This window comes from Aspergillus ambiguus (genome assembly GCF_047715705.1).
Source record: "Aspergillus ambiguus strain CBS 117.58 unplaced genomic scaffold BDV59scaffold_1, whole genome shotgun sequence".
NCBI lineage: Eukaryota > Fungi > Ascomycota > Eurotiomycetes > Eurotiales > Aspergillaceae > Aspergillus > Aspergillus ambiguus.
The window spans coordinates 454,496-471,904 of NW_027395514.1; the positions used below are offsets into that span (position 1 = coordinate 454,496).

The 17,409-nt window shown below is 50.6% G+C and overlaps 6 protein-coding genes across 6 annotated transcripts; 4 read left to right on the plus strand and 2 right to left on the minus strand.

Annotated features, from left to right (window-relative positions):
- The first annotated feature begins 1 nt into the window (after nucleotide 1).
- On the plus strand, nucleotides 2-1,785 carry BDV59DRAFT_1777 (class-II fumarase/aspartase family protein). The gene is made up of 3 exons (XM_073689657.1): nucleotides 2-429; nucleotides 488-727; nucleotides 775-1,785. The coding sequence occupies exons 1-3, from the start codon at nucleotides 227-229 to the stop codon at nucleotides 1,679-1,681; spliced, it is 1,350 nt and encodes a 449-aa protein (XP_073553000.1). The 5' UTR covers nucleotides 2-226; the 3' UTR covers nucleotides 1,682-1,785.
- Nucleotides 1,786-3,950: 2,165 nt separating this feature from the next.
- On the plus strand, nucleotides 3,951-5,222 carry BDV59DRAFT_1827 (uncharacterized protein). Its single transcript, XM_073690392.1, has one exon. It carries the CDS (start codon nucleotides 4,397-4,399, stop codon nucleotides 5,099-5,101), a length of 705 nt encoding a protein of 234 aa, XP_073553001.1. The 5' UTR covers nucleotides 3,951-4,396; the 3' UTR covers nucleotides 5,102-5,222.
- A 485-nt stretch (nucleotides 5,223-5,707) lies between these two features.
- Nucleotides 5,708-6,531, plus strand: BDV59DRAFT_1783 (uncharacterized protein). The gene is made up of 2 exons (XM_073689750.1): nucleotides 5,708-6,316; nucleotides 6,388-6,531. The coding sequence occupies exon 1, from the start codon at nucleotides 5,847-5,849 to the stop codon at nucleotides 6,303-6,305; it is 459 nt and encodes a 152-aa protein (XP_073553002.1). The 5' UTR covers nucleotides 5,708-5,846; the 3' UTR covers nucleotides 6,306-6,316; nucleotides 6,388-6,531.
- Nucleotides 6,532-8,463: 1,932 nt separating this feature from the next.
- Nucleotides 8,464-9,092, minus strand: BDV59DRAFT_166490 (uncharacterized protein). Its single transcript, XM_073687719.1, has one exon. The coding sequence runs from the start codon at nucleotides 8,949-8,951 to the stop codon at nucleotides 8,562-8,564; it is 390 nt and encodes a 129-aa protein (XP_073553003.1). The 5' UTR covers nucleotides 8,952-9,092; the 3' UTR covers nucleotides 8,464-8,561.
- Nucleotides 9,093-12,509: 3,417 nt separating this feature from the next.
- Nucleotides 12,510-15,314, minus strand: BDV59DRAFT_166493 (mRNA export factor mexA). The gene is made up of 3 exons (XM_073687720.1): nucleotides 14,602-15,314; nucleotides 12,827-14,338; nucleotides 12,510-12,766 (listed from the first exon to the last, which is right to left on the minus strand). The coding sequence occupies exons 1-3, from the start codon at nucleotides 15,010-15,012 to the stop codon at nucleotides 12,719-12,721; spliced, it is 1,971 nt and encodes a 656-aa protein (XP_073553004.1). The 5' UTR covers nucleotides 15,013-15,314; the 3' UTR covers nucleotides 12,510-12,718.
- A 480-nt stretch (nucleotides 15,315-15,794) lies between these two features.
- On the plus strand, nucleotides 15,795-17,256 carry BDV59DRAFT_197178 (retrograde cargo receptor ERV46; the record flags this gene model as incomplete). Its single annotated transcript, XM_073692852.1, has 3 exons — nucleotides 15,795-15,987; nucleotides 16,065-16,245; nucleotides 16,311-17,256. 3 exons carry the CDS (start codon nucleotides 15,795-15,797, stop codon nucleotides 17,254-17,256), a joined length of 1,320 nt encoding a protein of 439 aa, XP_073553005.1.
- Between the last annotated feature and the right edge of the window lie 153 nt (nucleotides 17,257-17,409).

Consider the following 17,409-nt stretch of genomic DNA (forward strand, 5'->3'; position numbering starts at 1 on the left):
TCAGGAACTTGATTTTGGGATAAGAGCCTATTCCGCCGGAATAGTACCAAGCTCTCGGATAGTGCCGGCATAGTCTCGGGATAACCATTTACTACTTCGATTACTCCGGGTTGTCTCATTTAAAAGGCAGTCACCAGGAGCAATCAGCACGCTGAGCATAACTTGCCATCTTCATTTTTATTTATTTATGTTTTTCGAACAACTTCATCTATTGACCACTTGAGCAATGTTGAACAGTGCAATTGATTCTCGTATTTTCCGCAATCTCTTTGGGACGGGGGAGATTCGCGACATCTTCTCGGATGAGGCGTACATTAAGTGTTTGATTGAAGTCGAAATTGCGCTCGCGCGAGCTGAAGCCAAGGTCAACATTATCCCACAAGGATCGGCTGATGTTATCGCAGAGAAGGCCAAATACGGAAACCTAAAGTACGTATCCTACTTTGCGACTACTGCAAGTATGGCCTGATAACATCCTTGGTCATAGCCTCCACCGCATGGCCGCAGACACCGAGAATGTTGGGTACCCTGTTCTGCCGCTGGTATGGCAATTGGCAGAGATGGTGCCCCAGGAACATGCCAAGTACATCCATTGGGGCGCCACGACTCAGGATATTATGGACTGCGCTTCAATGCTGCAAATCCGTAGAGGGCTTGTTGTCATCCGTCGAAACCTTCTTGAGCTGAATGATATACTAAAGTCTCTTTCGGAAAGATACGCGAACACGTAAGGCAAGAATACAACGCCACTGTATAGATGCTGACATTCCCTAGGCCCATGGCAGGAAGAACCCATCTCCAGCACGCCTTGCCGATTACATTTGGCTATAAATGCGCTGTATCTCTCTCCGGTATCCAACGGCATATCCAACGAGTGAACGAGATAGAAAGTCGGTGTTTGCTGGTCCAATTTGGTGGCGCGGCTGGTTCGTTGGCCTCGCTCGGCTCAGACGGTGCTGGTCTCAAGGTGCGCGAACAACTCGCGATGGAACTTGGGTTGCATAATCCATCAATTACATGGCATGTGACACGCGATCATATTGCAGAAATTGTCAATTTCCTTGCGCTCATCGGGGGGTCTCTCGGAAAGATCGCTTTAGATATTATCATCATGTCGTCTAACGAGGTTGCCGAAGTGTCCGAGCCCTTCGTACCGTTTCGGGGAGCGTCGTCAACCATGCCTCAGAAGCGGAACCCCATATCAAGCGAGGTTATTCTTGCCTCTTCGAAGTTGCTTCGGTCCAACGCATCGTTAGCCCTTGATGCCATGGTGTCGGATTTCGAGCGAGCTTCCGGCCCCTGGCACTTGGAGTGGAGCTGCGTTCCAGATTCATTTGTACTTTGCTGTGGCGCACTCCATCAAGCAAACTTCATTATGAGTGGCCTTCTCGTCCATACAGACGTTATGTCAAGCAACCTCAACATGACGAAGGGTTTGATTGTGGCAGAAGCAGTGATGATGGGGATTGCGTCGGAGCTTGGTCGTCAGAAGGCACATGATGTAGTCTATGAGGCCTGCAGAAGGGCGATTGAGGAAGATCTTCCCCTAATCGATGTTCTCTGCCAGGATGAGATTCTGGTGGCTCAGGTCAGGGAAGAGAGACTAAGATCCCTTTGTGATCCATGTCAGTATCTCGGTTGCTGCGGACAGATGATCGAGAGTGTCATTCAGAATAAGTAGGGCGATATGACGTTCTAAGTAGTGGAAGTCTTGCCTCTGTATTTATAACAATCACATTCCACAAAGTTTGCATCGATGATGAAAAGCGTATGGAAATTATAATGAAACATAATAGGAAAAGAAAGACAAGGGGGAAAGCGTAGGGGATGTAGCAATGATAAAGAATCCTTAGAGGCATATTGTTATGGGACGAACAGAGATAGACCCTCCTATCTAAGCGTGCCGTACAAACAAGAAGAACTAAGGAACAAGAAGTCAGTCACGATAGCAAGAAGATTTAAAGTATATCATATATGCTCGAGACCCCGCACCTGCCGATGGATTCAGCCTCGCCGGCAAGGCTGAGGAGGCCATCCAGCCGCAAGCACAGTCTGGCCTCATCCAATGCATTATTCTACCACCACGCATGAGCGCAAACGACGATGCGAGCCGGGGAAAGTCGCACGTCTTCAGGGTGACAGGCCTGTCGCGGGAACTGCCCGATGAAGATCTCAAGACCGCATTGCACGAGACACTCCACGACAACTTCGCCCACGACGAGAGACTGTATATTAAGGCGGAGATTACCGTCGTGCCCTTATGCTACGAAGGTGACACACAGAGGGTGGCGCTGGTACGATTTCGTGGTGGGGTGCCTCGGTTCCCTCGATGAGCTGAGAGTCGACCCGCTGGGAGACTGGCAGGTAGAGATGGGCGACCATGACATCAGCTTTGACTGCCACTTCTTTGGATTTACCTAGTTCTACGCGCCGGACGAGACTGAGCCAGTGGTGGCCGAGTAAGGACTGCCGTTAACCACATCGAGCAGACTAATACTAACTGATGACGCATGACAGTATCGTTGCCATCGACGGGCTGAATGGACATGCGTACGGATCGTGGCAGGGCCGAGAAAATCTGGGCCGGATGTGGCTCTGGGACTTTCTGTCGAAGGATCTGTCGCAGTGCCGGACCATGATCTACGGGTGTAACTCCAAGCTGTCGAGCCACGGAGTGGATACGATCCTCGACTACGGGCGGGAGCTGATGGAGGAGATTAAGAAGATTCGGAATACCAAGGAGGTAGAGCCGCTATCCGATCTGTCCATTGATAGCAAGATTGGCTGATGTCTCAGGTAGCTCCAGCAGAGACCTCTGATATTCATCGTATATAGCTTTGGAGGGATCATCCTGGCTCATGTAGGATCACCATCCGATTTAAGAGATCATGTATGAGATGCTGACATCAGCCTATAGTGCCTGGTGAGGGCGATCCAGACGATGGAGGGAGACCACCCGTAATCACGTCGCTGTATCGAGCCACGTACGGTATGCTCCTCTTTACCATCCCCTATAAAGGACTAGTGATGGACGATATCCAGCAGAATCTAGGCAGAGACCAGGGCCATCCGCGGGAGCAGTTGCTGCCGTAGATCTCCAGTAAATCAGATCTACTGATCCACCAGCTGGCGGATTTTAAAAACCTGATCCGCGACCGGAAGGTGGTCAGCTTCTATGAGACGGGGCAGACGACGCGGTTAGTATTAGTACGCGTTGGTCTTGGTCTGACCCAGGCACTGGCATTTACGTCATGACAATCGCAGTAGGACTCGGAAAGCGGACGATGGAGACGCACCGGGGATTTTATAACGATGGTTGACGCCGACTCGGCTCTTCTCCAGCTTCCCGACTATATGGAGTACAAGGTGCCGCTGTATGCAGATCACTCGATGACGGTGAAATTCGACACGCGCAATGCCGCCGGGTATCGCACGGCAGTCGATCGACTGCGGCAGTTTGTCGATAACGCGCCCTCGGTGGTGGCGGCTCGGTTTGGTGAGTGATATGTTGCCGTCTTTTCGCAGTGTTTTTTTCTTGTGTTTGTGAGCTAATAGGAGCGGTTCTTAGCGCAGACGCGCCAGAAATCCCAGCCGCAATCCACCGTGCCTTTTAAACGGGATCCGATATTTGTGGGCCGTGAAGCTGTCATCAGTGCAATCAAGGAGAAACATGGGGCGATCGGCCAGCGTCATCAGCGGGTGGCATTGGTGGGGTTGGCCGGTGTTGGGTGAGCTGTCCCATCAAAGGCCTATTCAATATCGACTGACCTGACTACCATTGCTCCGCATACCAATGTCACTGATATAGATCTTGGACTGAACCTTCTCTGGCGGGCGGGTATTGAACCCGAAAAGGTTAATATGGGATTGGCCTTGGCATGTGTTTCAATTGCAGTGCTTCCCCGTCTCTTTCAAAGGTCCCTCGTGATTTTCATCAAAGACCATGATATAGTCTTGCATGGGCTCTGTGTTTGAGTGGACCTCCGCATTCGCGAATCACCGGCCAGTCTCGCAGTATAGCTAACAGTGTGCATCTAGTATGGTCGCAGCTTCAAACTGAAAGATCCTTCGTGCAATGAGCCGAATGGTATTTGCCAGTTCGTTTACGAGAACGGCATGGGTGCCACTCCGGGGCCCTGTTCCAGCACATCGGGAATCCTTGACCTATCCAAATTCAAAGTATCATCAGTGAGAAGATTTTGACGCCAACGGTGGACAGAAAAGCTGCTGTAAAATGGATTACCTGGGACTCGGACCAATGGGTCTCCTACGACGACCAAGAAACCCTCGAACTCAAGAGAGAATTTGCGAAGGGTCGATGCCTTGGGGGTACAATGATACGTCCCAGTAGTTGGCCTTGACCGGCCATCGGCTAAGATGAATACAGGTCTGGGCCATGGACCAGGTGGATCAGCACACAGACTCTCAGATTGCCCAGTCAGTCAGTCTGACTCACAACCAGCGCCAGTCTGTGAACCAACTGGAAAGGAATGTTGCGGCGTCCACGTTTTGCACGGTCAGTGGCTGCGGCAAGACGTGCCCTAGCGGAACAAATCAGGTTAGTGAGATCGTCGGTCAATATAGTGGCTATGGAAAATCGAGCGAACGGTGTCCGCCGGGACTGACTCGATTTGTCTGCTGCGCAGACGGTACATCTCTTGGTTCATGTGCTTGGGAGGGGTACCGCGGGGCCGGTCTCTCATGCTTCAGTGGATGCCCCTTGGACAAAACTGAAATCATGAAAAGCAGTGCATACCTTGAGGACGGTCACTACGCAGCTTGGTGCTCTGGTAACTCGTACGCCAGTCTTTGTTCCTCCAGCTTCAGTCCACCTCCTAGTGGTGTGGACGTTCAGCCAGGTGAGAGCACGGATGGCGGAGATGAGAGCGATGACTCCGACCCGCTCATTGCCAAATACGGTGATAGAGCAAAAGCAATATTCGAGTCTGGGGCCGAGCAAGCTGCGCTAGATGCGGCGGCAACATCTCTCTGCAGGTTGATCGTGATGGGTGCTGAGGCTTTGCTTGATGAGATCGAGCTAGCCATTCCTGGATATGGTAATGACCGGGATCGACTTACAGTGCATACTACACTCCACTGACAAGGTGCATTCAGGTGAAATTGCCATTGCTATTGAAACTATAGCGGAAGTGATCGCGAACCTTTTTCTAATCCGTTTATGTGCTAAAGGGATCGAAAAAGAAGGCGAAGCCGCAATCAAGGCCGTCGAAAACAGGATCCTGCCTAAGAGAATCACGAAGAAACCAAGCTCCACGCGCCCCCCGGAGTCTTCTCATACACCAGCGAAAACAAGCAGAGAAAGCTGCTTGGCCAAGAGGGACGATGATGATTGCAGAAAAAGCAAGAAGCCTGCCCGTACAACGACAGCTAGATCAGATAATACCCACGCTGCCAGAACACGTATTATCACTGCAGGTTGTGATGAGTATCCGCAACCGTGCTGGCATTATTCGTCTGTTATCGGTGCCAATCCCGGCCACGATTCTTCTAACTTGTCCCTATCGCCCGGTACCCGCCAAAAGGAGGCCTGTGGTGAGTCAGTATAACGCTGAACATAACCGTAAGTTGGTTGCCGATGGTGTTGCCTGTGAGGCCGATGAGTGGCCCCCGGCGCATTTTATGGAAATCAACGATGGCCGAGAATTTCTCCAAGGGGGAGGGCTCACTACTCCCAACCGAAAACAATTCATTCGGCTGCTGGACGACACTCAAAATACAGATACTGGGCAATTGTTTAGGGGATGTCCGAGAGTCGCAGTGTCCAATGATGTTTCATCGGAAATCAGCTTAGAGGCTCCTCGACCAGGTGGGAACCTGTATACCCAATGGACCAAAGTCAAGCTGTCTTCACCCGGGATGTATTCACCGTTGAATGGAGAAACAATGCAGACCCTGGAGATGGTGACAAACCCCCTTATAAACTTCCGGTACAGACCATACGCAAAGGATTTCGACCGATAGAGTTTTGGCAGGAAATTATCAAACCAGACACTATACCAGCAAATAGGCCTGAAAGGCAAAGATACAATTCTGCACGGCTAGCTGGGTCCGTAGCCGTCCAACAATTCTATAGAATGGTAGAGTATGGAGTCGGATGCTCTTCTATCACGAATGGCCTTATAGATGTGCAACTGTGGGTACCTTTCGACGATCTAACCACATTATACTACGATGTAGGCGGACTCGATATTAATATTAAGGGGCCACGGACCAGAGTTGAAAGAGCTTTGTATGCTTATTTGATGAGTTTTCGCGCCTCCTCTTCGCGATCAGGTCTGGTGTAATACCGCTAAAAGCAAGTTACCGAGATGGCATTCGGCTCTTAATAGCGATCGTTCCTAGGTCCTAATGGTGGACTTTACACAGAACACGAGCGTGGACGATACCAGCTCCGAATTCGCCAATCCTGAGCAGACGACGTCTGATTATTTCCTATCATCGTCTCCCATCACCAGCAGCCCTCGAGCGACCATATAAGCGGCCGCTAGCTGCGCGCCACTATCCGATCCGTCTTACCATAAGTGTTCTTCGGATTCTGAGGCCGACCCTACTGTATCTGCAGGACGGAAGCGGGGGTTTAAGCCAGGTTACATCGTCCCTGCCAACCCAACGGTTTGCACCGCGAGCAGATCGCCAAGGGAGCTATAGCAGGCAATCTCGCTCCCATGATACTCTATATTGCATATAAAAGTACCTTCTTGGGCTATAGGAAGGCGGCGCGCTTGACCCCATCGGCCCTTATAGGTCCTCCGGCGCACCGTTTAAGATTACGTGTGCTATATTCGGATATACTGTCGTCGGGAAGGGGACGACGTCGAGACTCTAGGGAGAGGTCTTACGCGAAGCCGATGTCTACTAGGTCTTCTAGCGTGCCCAAGGATCGGCTATTCCCGTCTTTCTTGGGGCGATTAATTTGGCCTAAACTTACTTCTTCTACGGCGCGGGAAGGATCCGTCATATACTTCTGATGGGCTAGTGTGGTGAGAGCGTGGGCTATAATACTCTAGATAAGGCTATCTAACGAGCGATTTATGGGTCGGTAAAGGAGATCCGCTATTTCGGTGTTGTTCACCAGGATCTTCGTCTGGATAATATCTTGTGGAATACTGAGCTCCGGCGAGCTCTGATCATTGATTTTTATTTGTGCACCTTGGACCGTCGACCGCAGCACAAACGGCCAGGCACTCTTAAACGATGACGGTATGGTCCTGAAGAACGTCACTCTAAACGGGTGCGTGTGGTGTAAGTAGATATCACTGGAGCTGGGACTTCAATAACAGGATGACGCACAAGTCAAGCGGTGCTACGCATAGCCTACATATGAACTAACGGCAATTGCTAGGCGGTTACTAAAGCTATAATCCTTTATTCGTGCCGGTTCCTTAGGACCCATTCATTAACAAACAAGTGAGAGACCTTAACCGAGTGCGTGTCAAACTGGGCACTCTAGAAGAGATCTGATCCAACAACAGATGTCCATTGTGCCGCCTTGTCAAGCATAACCTTTATGGGAGCAGGCCTTCTCACCCCTGGGGCCACCGCGGCCGTGAGAAGGATCCTTAGAAGGCTCAATGTTTCCTCTGTCCAACTCGCGCCGCAGAGTCAGTTATTACAATCAGATCCTACACTCAGGCAGTCCGACAGAAGTACAGATGGCCCAGCATGTATTTTGCAGCTAAATTAAGCTGAAGGATAGGATTACGCAACTAATCAGGAATTGGCTATTAGGCGCTGGAGGAATACTCTACAAGGGCTAGAAAAATCTTTTGTTGGTTCCAATTAGACAAAGTCAACCCGACTAGAAAAGAAAGAACGAAGAGATACAGAAATCTTTCGGTCACTCTAGTGCAACCAGAATGGTGCAAGACGAGGCTGGCCTTTGTTAGGCACGATGGTGTGGTGACCGGATCAAATAGATGAAAATGAATCGCCGAAAACAGTTCAGAAATCAGGCCAGACAGGACTCTCAAGGTTTGTAAACTGCCAGGCAACGAGCGGTTCGGGCAAGTATGTCTGTGTCTCGTTGACTTGGTGAAAGTCGCGCCAGATTTCCTTCAGTGTAAATCGCTTTATCGACATGAATTCGTAGAACCGAAAGTAGATTTGAGCTCCACTGATCTTGACTCGTCCATCGTAGCCGTCCTCGTCAGCAGTTAACCCTGACCAATCCGGGTCAATAGCCCAAATAAATGTGTACCGTCTGGCTTGGCTATAAGACTGACGGGCTTCGTCTGTCACTAAAAAGAAGATATTAGAAAGAACGCCAGGCTTAAGATAGCCTTGGTCTCGACGTCTTCGAAAATCCCTAGATTGGAAAGTTAACCTTATCCTAATAACGGACCGTCTTTGTATGGCACTGACTCTCTGAGGAAATCAAGTTCTCCCTGATCTTTGGCATCGAATTCGACGAATTCCGCCACTTTGAACCTTTCAATTTGATCTATTCCAGGTTCAAAATACTGAGTCGTGAGAAGATCGTTGAACTGCCACTGAAATTCCTCCCAGCCTTCCTGTCCCCTGTAGTGATAAAACAGGTAGCCTCAACTCTTATTATCTCCGTCAATCACGTTCTGGATCCATTCTTGGGGCAAGTATCTCGGTCGCTGGAGCCTCCGCTCTGCCTCGTTCGCCTCGTGATGCGCCATCTCAATAGTGAAAAACACCCTTTTCAGATTCTGAAGAGCTTTTAGCTCTTCTGGCAAAAGAACTGCAACTCGCGCTTGTTCCCTTTTGGCTTGGAGATCGGGCCGTCTACGACTCCATTTTCTTCGATCACTGGAGTACTTGACCTGATCTTTAATCGAAAAAATATGGAAGTCGTCCTTGATCAGCCTGCATTCTGAATAGATCAGAGAATTAGGGTCGGTAGCAGCCTTGTAAAGTAAAGACTCGACCGAATGTCCGAGGTATTTTTGGGTATTGGCCTGCATTATATCCAGCGGTGGCCATTCTAGCAGTTGATGTTTTTCTTCTAGCGAAATCTCCTATGGGGACTGGATTGCTTTGTCCCAGAGCGGCTCTAATTGAGCAAATTCTTCTATCGTATTTGCCATCTGCGGGAAGAATCGACGTGGATTGTTCGAGGTCGACGTTACGGCGGGTGGACAGGACGACCCTTATATCTGGTGGGTAGTAGGTACTAACCTTACCAAGTACCTTGGCATGGTATTTTTTGCAAAACAGCGTTAGCCGCCTTTCATTTTACAACCAAAAATGCTTGTGTAAGTACACATGCTAGTTGGAGTACTCTTAAATGCTCACTGGGTATCGCTGTCCATCGGTTCACACCTCGGTCCTTTCCTGATGGCGGTCCGGTCCTGACGGCGATCCATTTCTGACGGCGGTCTCCTCCCGGCGGCTGTTCTACGGTAACTGCCGGTTAGACTAATCGAATTATAGTTGTGGGCTTGTAGCTAGCATGTGTAAGAAAACCATGATATTGTAATACTTAGGCCTTCAATTTGAATGCATATATGCACCAGGGTATGTATACTCACTCACTCTCTATATATCCCTTACCTTCGTCCTTAGGCACTTCTAAACGCCGTTGTCCACCATAGTTAGACCGCGAAACATCCAGAAGCTTATTTCGAATAGTCCACGATTAAGACACCATCAACGGACCCGTCGTAAAGGTAGCTTATTCTTTAAGTCCTTCGAGTACTGTCAGGAGTGCGATACAGATATTTCTTTAACAGTTAATCAGCGAGCCGCTTATCAAGTTCGCGGGTATGGGCTAAATAATGAACCCCTCGTCGGCCCTAAACCAAGGATGAGATCTATAAGGGCACTTTAGTTGAGATAGGCTCTTTCGAGGCATGTTAGAGAGATGACAATCAGGAGGAATGTACTTCGTATAGATAGGTTGGAAGCTATAATGGGCATCTGGGTCTTTTCATTTGGGGTTGCAGGATGGTGAGAAAGGCCGAGACGTATTTGATGGGACTCCAATTGAGGTAGCTTATTAGTTTACTCGTGGTTGACAAATATAAAGCAATAATCGTCACGCCGAAGGTTCCTTTCGACCTATTAAATTAATTAAGCATACGAAGTCATTATCGCCATTTACTCGACATGTCGAACACCCTATTCCCTCCCTAGCGTTCTCTACCATCTTCCTATATCTTCTTATATCATACTTCTACGACGCTGCGAGACCTGCAAATATACACATAGGCGCGTAGCACAGTCACCTAAAGACAACAAGGGAAGAACATCTTGGCGCTAATAATAAGAGTTATATCCAGTCATACCTCGTCTCAAAGCTTTAGAAACACGCGATCTGTATACTATCGGATAAATTACTGCTCTTCCGCTAGAGCGTACGGTAGCAATAGCAATACTTAATAAGAGACAAAACAAACTACTTAATTTCGTACAGCCTCGTAACGACCTAAATTCGTACATATAGGGCAGGATTAGCAACTATAACTTGGTCATCGCGTCGCCCGCAACGGGGAGATATAGTATTACATCCGCTACAGAAACGGCGTTACCCATAACCTTATCATTCTCCCAGATCAGAATTGGCCTCCTGGTAGGGATCGGAGCTGGAGTTGCCAATCCAGACGGCGGGCGTAATATCAGGCTCGGAGATATTGCCGTCAGTCAGCCTACTGGGACCAACGGCGGAGTTATCCAGTACGATCTATTCAAAGCCACTTCTGGGAACCAGCGGGAAAATAGAGCTTTCTTGAACATCTTCGGTGGGATCTGCGGGAGTGCATTGGCGGTATCAGCCGTTGCTGCCTCGAGCCTAAACGAGATGCTGACTATTATTTTCATATTGTGCACAATGGTATCCTCTGTCTATTTCTCTGTACTGTTCTGATCAGCGCCTATGGTCCGGATGGGCTCGACATGCACCACGTTAAGACTCACTATTAGTCGCTTCCGTAGGGGTAGAAAGTGACCCTTACCTTTCCGTCTTTTGGGCCCTTTTCAGCCTCTGCTTCTAAGCCTTATAAGGATTGCGCGCTAGCTTTCTAAAGTGCTCTAGTAACTCTTATCGAGAAAGACGCCTAGAGCACTACGACATATACCGAAGCATCAGATATATTTAATAGCCTCTAGACAAAGGAACCGCTACGAAAGAGGGGCTCAGAGATATATACTACCATTAGTCTCCACGAGGCTCGTAGTTCGCCCTAGTGAAGTAGTACAAACCTCCGGAAAAAGCCTAAACGGTACGTATTTCCATTAGACGCAATAAGTTAGCGCACGAATTCACCCGCTGATAGATATAATAACGATACAGGAGTCTATATACTTTATTTAAACATCTAGGACATAACTCTCGACTTCAGAGCGACAAATATACTAGAAGAACCGCGTCAGAACCCATAATAATAAGCAAAGCTAAAAAGAGAAGAGTTCACCGCGTCAACGCTAGTTATACTTACTTAGAGTAACAAACAGGACGCATCCAAAATAAAGGCCCGAATATGGTATCAGAAAGGTCAACTATAGGAAATATATTTAATACGTAAGTCATTTTCCAATATACCGTAGGTATTTTCTTTGCTCCTTCGACAGTTTAACTAATAAAAAAGTTAAAAGTAATCGAGCTCCCTTTACTTAAGAGTAACTAGCCGAGATCACCAGAAGGGGGAGCCCTTTATAAGTTAAAATAGTCTCAAAATATTGCCTCTTTATTCCCTGATATTAGTTAACGAATACAGCCAGTAAGTCTTTCAAGAGCGTTCTCCGGAGACCCGTAAGAATCCTTAGAGCCAGTCTAGGCTTCCTAAGATCTCCGACTCTTCTCTATTATCATACGTTAACTATGATATATTACGTACATCAGTAAGTTCTAGGCGAACTTTATTTTGTGTCTACTTGTATGTATTACGTATTGACTATTATACCAGCTATCTATATGTTGCTCCGGCATTGTCCTATACTTAAGCTAAGGCTTCGAATAGGAGAGAATAATGCCTTCTGTAGTATTTACGTATATTAGAATAAATCTAACATCCCTCTGCACTGTAGAGATCAATCCCTCCATGCTAGGATTGCTACAGCTAATCAACGCCGCGTCCTAATTTTCGAACCTTATCTTTTTACTTAGTAAAATCGACGTTCAGTTCTGCGTGTTTTGATAGGACCTATTAACTAGCCATGTTATTATACCCAGTAGTTATTCACAATTAGAAGTCAGAATTGTCTTGATAGGCTGGCGCAGTTCCCTGTTTTGACGATCCCTTGATTCTTGAGATAACCAGAGTTCCTCCTATGAACTTCTGGGCTTTGTGTTGTCTGTCGCTGGAGAAAATCCACCAAAGCATTTTCATGCTAGTGCAGAGTGGTAACCACAGCATTTTTCTACTGGGGAAAGAGACCTGGGCGGGCAAGAGTGGACTGCGAGTGGAGAAGGGCGAAGGGTGAGCACTAAAACGAAAAGGGAAGGCCATCAACTCTCCTAGAAAATCAAGTACATATGTTTTGGACGATCCTAATACGACAAGACATTTTATATTGTCATTTTTGCGGAATATGGTATGATGCGTCGAGTTGGATAGATCCCTCGCTTTCTATGGACATGGTCTTCGTGGTCTTTGATATAAAAAATACATAAGGTAAAAGTAAACACACATTCCACCCAATTCGCCCAATCAATGCAAAACAGATAATTTTTCAGAGTACACCAGATAGCACAACTATGCATCAAGAGTTCCACACCTCGCAGGCGGGTGTATTAGACTGCCACAGGAAGGAAGGCATCGGGCGGGAGTTGTCCCTGTGCCTGTTCATGTAGTTAGCAAACCGATCAACAGGACATTCCACCAAGCAATACGACACTCACCTTCAATTCCTCGAAATTCTTCAGGGCAGCCTCCATATTCCAACCGTTTCCAGAGAGAGCTGCTTCAGAGTACGGTAGTGTCATGTTGGTCTTCGCACTTATCTGCATCACCAACTGTTCCTGTTGCACCTGGGTCTCGGTCTTTCCAGGGGCGGGCATGCCGTATCCATCTGGAGCGGGAGCTGCGGCGCCAGGAGCAGCGACCGGCGCGGCAGTTTGAGCAGGGGGCGCAGCCCATGCCTCGTGCCCACCGTACGCTCGCAGACACAGAATATCATTAATCACCCTAATCCCCCCCATTCCACCACCAGGTCCAAGAATAAACGTCCTGTCGAAACTCCGAGTCTCGACTTTACTACCATTTATTTCCTCAAACTTTCCGTGTACCATAATAAGAAGTCCTCCCACGCCAGTTGCGCTTTGTCCAGAAGGATCGGGAAGTCCAGGGACCGGGAAGCATTCAATCAACCACTCATCGGGACTGGCCACGATGTCGGGATGTCTCGTTGCGGGCAGCGAATTCCACAGCTCTCGGATCTTCTCCACACCAGAGTAGGTGCGAGACATCCGGGCGGGAAGATGGCTGATTTTGAGGAGGTTTCTGCTCTTCTTGATGTACGAATCCCAACCGGCGGTCTCCGTCTGCTGGTCCCGTGGAGCAGTCGTGTTGACATTGAGCGAAAAGGTAGAGTCTTTGTCGTAGACACCGTTGAGAAGGTCGTTGCGGTTGTTGTCGTAGCCAACGAAAAACGCCTTGATAAAGTTCTCTCCAATTTGAGATTCGTCCAAAAAATGGGGCGCTTGCACGGGGATGGGCGTCTTCTTTTGCGCAGCCACTTCTTCCGCCGTCCGGACCTCCACGTTGTTGAGAACCCGCAGTTTGGGATACCATTTGAGCATTGTATCCTTGAAGGCGGGGTCCGCACTGAAAGGAGTCCCGGTCAGGTCCAGGAACTCCAGGTTACGGAACTTCCATCGCCAAGCGAGCAGAGACTGGGAGTCCTTAAAACTGTTATTGGACATGTCCAGGTTTTTCAGGTCCGGGAACGTCTGAGCCAGCGCCGTAACAGCCGAGACATTGGGCAGCTGATTATCGGCGAGACTGACGCTCTCCACGGCTTCGCGCCGCGCAGTGGAGCTGTTGAGGTTCATTTCCCACACCTTCATGAGAGCGGGGAAGAACTTTGATTCGGTTGATGTGCTGTTAAATATGCCCATGGCCTGTAGATCGGGGTCGGTCCCCAGATTGGAAAGGTTGAGCAGTTTGGACGGCTCGTAGTAGCGTTTCCCCAGGATAGCCGTCATTTTCGCTTTGGTATCGGCGGTCGACGAGGAGGTGCCGCCATTCCGGGAAATCTCCGTGAGCATGGGTTGATCCATGCCGTTGGCGGAGGGGTCGTGTTTTTCGATTGTGAGGGGAGCGCCTGCAAAACTAAATCCATTCATCTGCAGCATCCTGTCCATTAACTCCGGCTTGATGGAGACCACCAGAGTATCGCCTTCAACCCGCGACTAGTTCGAACGTTAGTAAGGCGTAAGAGACCTTGAGGAACCCGCAGTCATCCGAATGAACAAACGCCAGACACAAGAGGAGGTGGGAGAAGCCTGAGCAGGTGCCTGCGGATCGTCGTCGTTGTGGAGAGAGTCCGGTCTACCCATCCCGCGAGACACGAGAGCACACTGGAGGGGAGGAGACGAGACGACGAGACGTTGCGAAATCCATGGAGTCGGTGACCGCCAGTATTCAGTTTGCTGGTGTTGTGTGTTGCACATACCTTTGTGATCCTTGCGCGCGCGCCAGATTTCGAGTCGTGGGTGTTGAGTTTTTTCTCGAGAAAGGTGAGGAGACTTTCGAGTCCGCCGTCGCGATTCGACGCCGCCTTGCTTTGCTTCCAACCGCGAACGTGGACCTGCTCAAGCGCATTGCCTGCTTTTCCTTGCCGGATGTTCGCCTGCGAATCGGACGTGTTACTCGTGATCGCTTTCTGGATCGCATTCAGGGCCCTGTCGCGTGTTCCCGCGCGACCACCGGTGTCGCCGCGCGCCTTCTTTCCACGACCCCGGGCGGCATCGCCATCCATGGACAAGTCACCATCCCGGTCAACCCGTTTGGGCGCGCCTCGTTTGCGGATACCCCCGCGGTCAGATCCGCTCGAACGGCCTTGCGCGCCTCTTTTGCCTTTCATGACGACGGTCGGTAGGATTTTTCGGAGGGTGGAGTTGAGGTAGACTTCGAGGTAGACGGAAGGATTGGAGGAAGAGGACAGAGGGACGGATGAAAAAAGGCCGACGTTTAAGCAGAAATAAGGTGGATGACGCAGAGGAAGCGCAGTGCGCCTGGATGATTCCAAGGTGATGCAGCCGTCATGCAACAAAGGAGGGGCGAGGAAGATCAGATAAAGAGAAAACAATCCAAGTGGGACAGGACAAGTGATACAGATCGTCGGACAAAAGAAGAGACCTCCAGGCGTGGGGAGAAGAGGCCTGCAGCGCGATATGAGCAGCGGATGAAGAGAAAAAGTGACGTGAACCCAAAAGAGCCGCAGTCCCACGTGACCCCCATGTATCCACGTGACCGCGTGTCAGGCACCCCGGGCGGCGGCCAATCAGCGGCTGCGGTCTGTCCTTTGGTCGACGCCATCACCACCAGCGTCGACACAAAACATCCAGTCTTCATCCCTCGCTCGACTTTACATCGACCAGCTACCGGTGGGTGTCCCTATGCCGATTGATGGACAGGTCAAGAATCCCCCTATCAATGACCGTGGCTCAATCCCCACCCATCAGTTTTAAGTTTATTCTTTATTAACGGAGCGCTATAGATCGTACGGAGTACTCCCCCGCAGGCACTGGCTGCTGCTCCTTCGAATCCCCGTTTCGAAGGAACTGTCCTCTCCTTACCATTGCTGATCAACAGCCTGACTGCACTCCTTTTCATCCCCGAATGACCGTCGACCAGTAGAAGAGAATGCCTGCGAAATCGCGATTCACGAGGCTGGATGCGTTTGCGAAGACGGTCGAGGATGCTCGCATCCGCACCACCTCCGGCGGCATCATCACCATCGCCTCGCTGCTGATTATTCTGTGGCTCGTCTGGGGGGAATGGGCTGACTATCGGCGGGTGGTGGTGATGCCCGAGCTGGTGGTCGACAAGTCCAGAGGTACGTCTCGTCCATCGACGCCGACAGAGGAGAGGAAAGGAGAAGAAGACTGACCGCTGTCCCCGCGTGCTCCTCAGGCGAGAAGATGGAGATACACCTGAACATGACCTTCCCCCGGCTCCCCTGCGAGCTTCTGACCCTCGACGTGATGGACGTCTCGGGCGAACAGCAAGTGGGCGTAGCGCACGGCATCAACAAGGTGCGACTGAGCTCGCCCGCGGAAGGAGGCCACGTGCTCGACGTGCAAGCCCTTGAGCTGTAAGTCCTTCTCCCCCTCTTCCCATACCACCCCCCACCCCTACCACTATTAACACCCCAGCCAGGCACTCAGAAGCCGAAGCGGCCAAACACCTCGACCCCAACTACTGCGGCGAATGCGGCGGGATCCCGCAGCCACCAGGCGAGGCGCGACGCTGCTGCAACACGTGCGAGGAGGTGCGGGACGCGTACGCGGAGCATCAATGGGCGTTCGGCAAGGGCGAGAACATCGAGCAGTGCGAGCGTGAGGGGTACGCGGCGCGGCTGGAGGCGCAGCGGCGGGAGGGGTGTCGGCTGGAGGGAGTGTTGCGGGTGAACAAGGTGGTGGGCAACTTCCACATCGCGCCGGGGCGCAGCTTCAGCAGCGGCAACATCCACGTGCACGACCTGGAGAACTACTTCGAGCTGGACCTACCCGAGACGGAGCTCAAGCACACCATGACGCACCACATTCACCAGCTGCGGTTCGGCCCCCAGCTGCCGGACGAGCTCTCGGACCGCTGGCAGTGGACCGACCACCACCACACCAACCCGCTTGACGACACCGTGCAGGAGACCGACCTGGCCGCCTACAACTACATGTACTTCGTCAAGGTTGTCTCAACCTCCTACCTGCCGCTGGGCTGGGACCCGCGCGTGTCGGCCTTCATCCACGGCGCCTCGTCGCACAACGTCCCTCTGGGCCGCCATGGCATCGGCTACGGTCAGGAAGGCAGCATCGAGACCCACCAGTACTCGGTGACCTCGCACAAGCGCCCGCTCATGGGCGGCAACGCCGCCGACGAGGGCCACAAGGAGCGTCTGCATGCTGCCGCCGGTATCCCCGGCGTCTTCTTCAACTACGACATCTCCCCAATGAAGGTCATCAACAAGGAGGCCCGTCCAAAGACCTTCACCGGCTTCTTGACCGGCGTCTGCGCCATCATCGGCGGTACGCTCACCGTTGCCGCTGCCGTCGATCGTGGTCTGTACGAGGGTGCTATGCGGGTGAAGAAGCTTCACGCAAGCTAAATGCGGGCCTCGAAGCACATAACAATGCACCTTAAATCCATACTTGGCTCAAAAGAAGACAGAAGACGGATAAAGAAGCAAATTTCATACAGTCCCCGAGCGAGACATTGGTGGAAAGATCTACAGTTTAGGTTACAGTGGTGGCCATGGCGT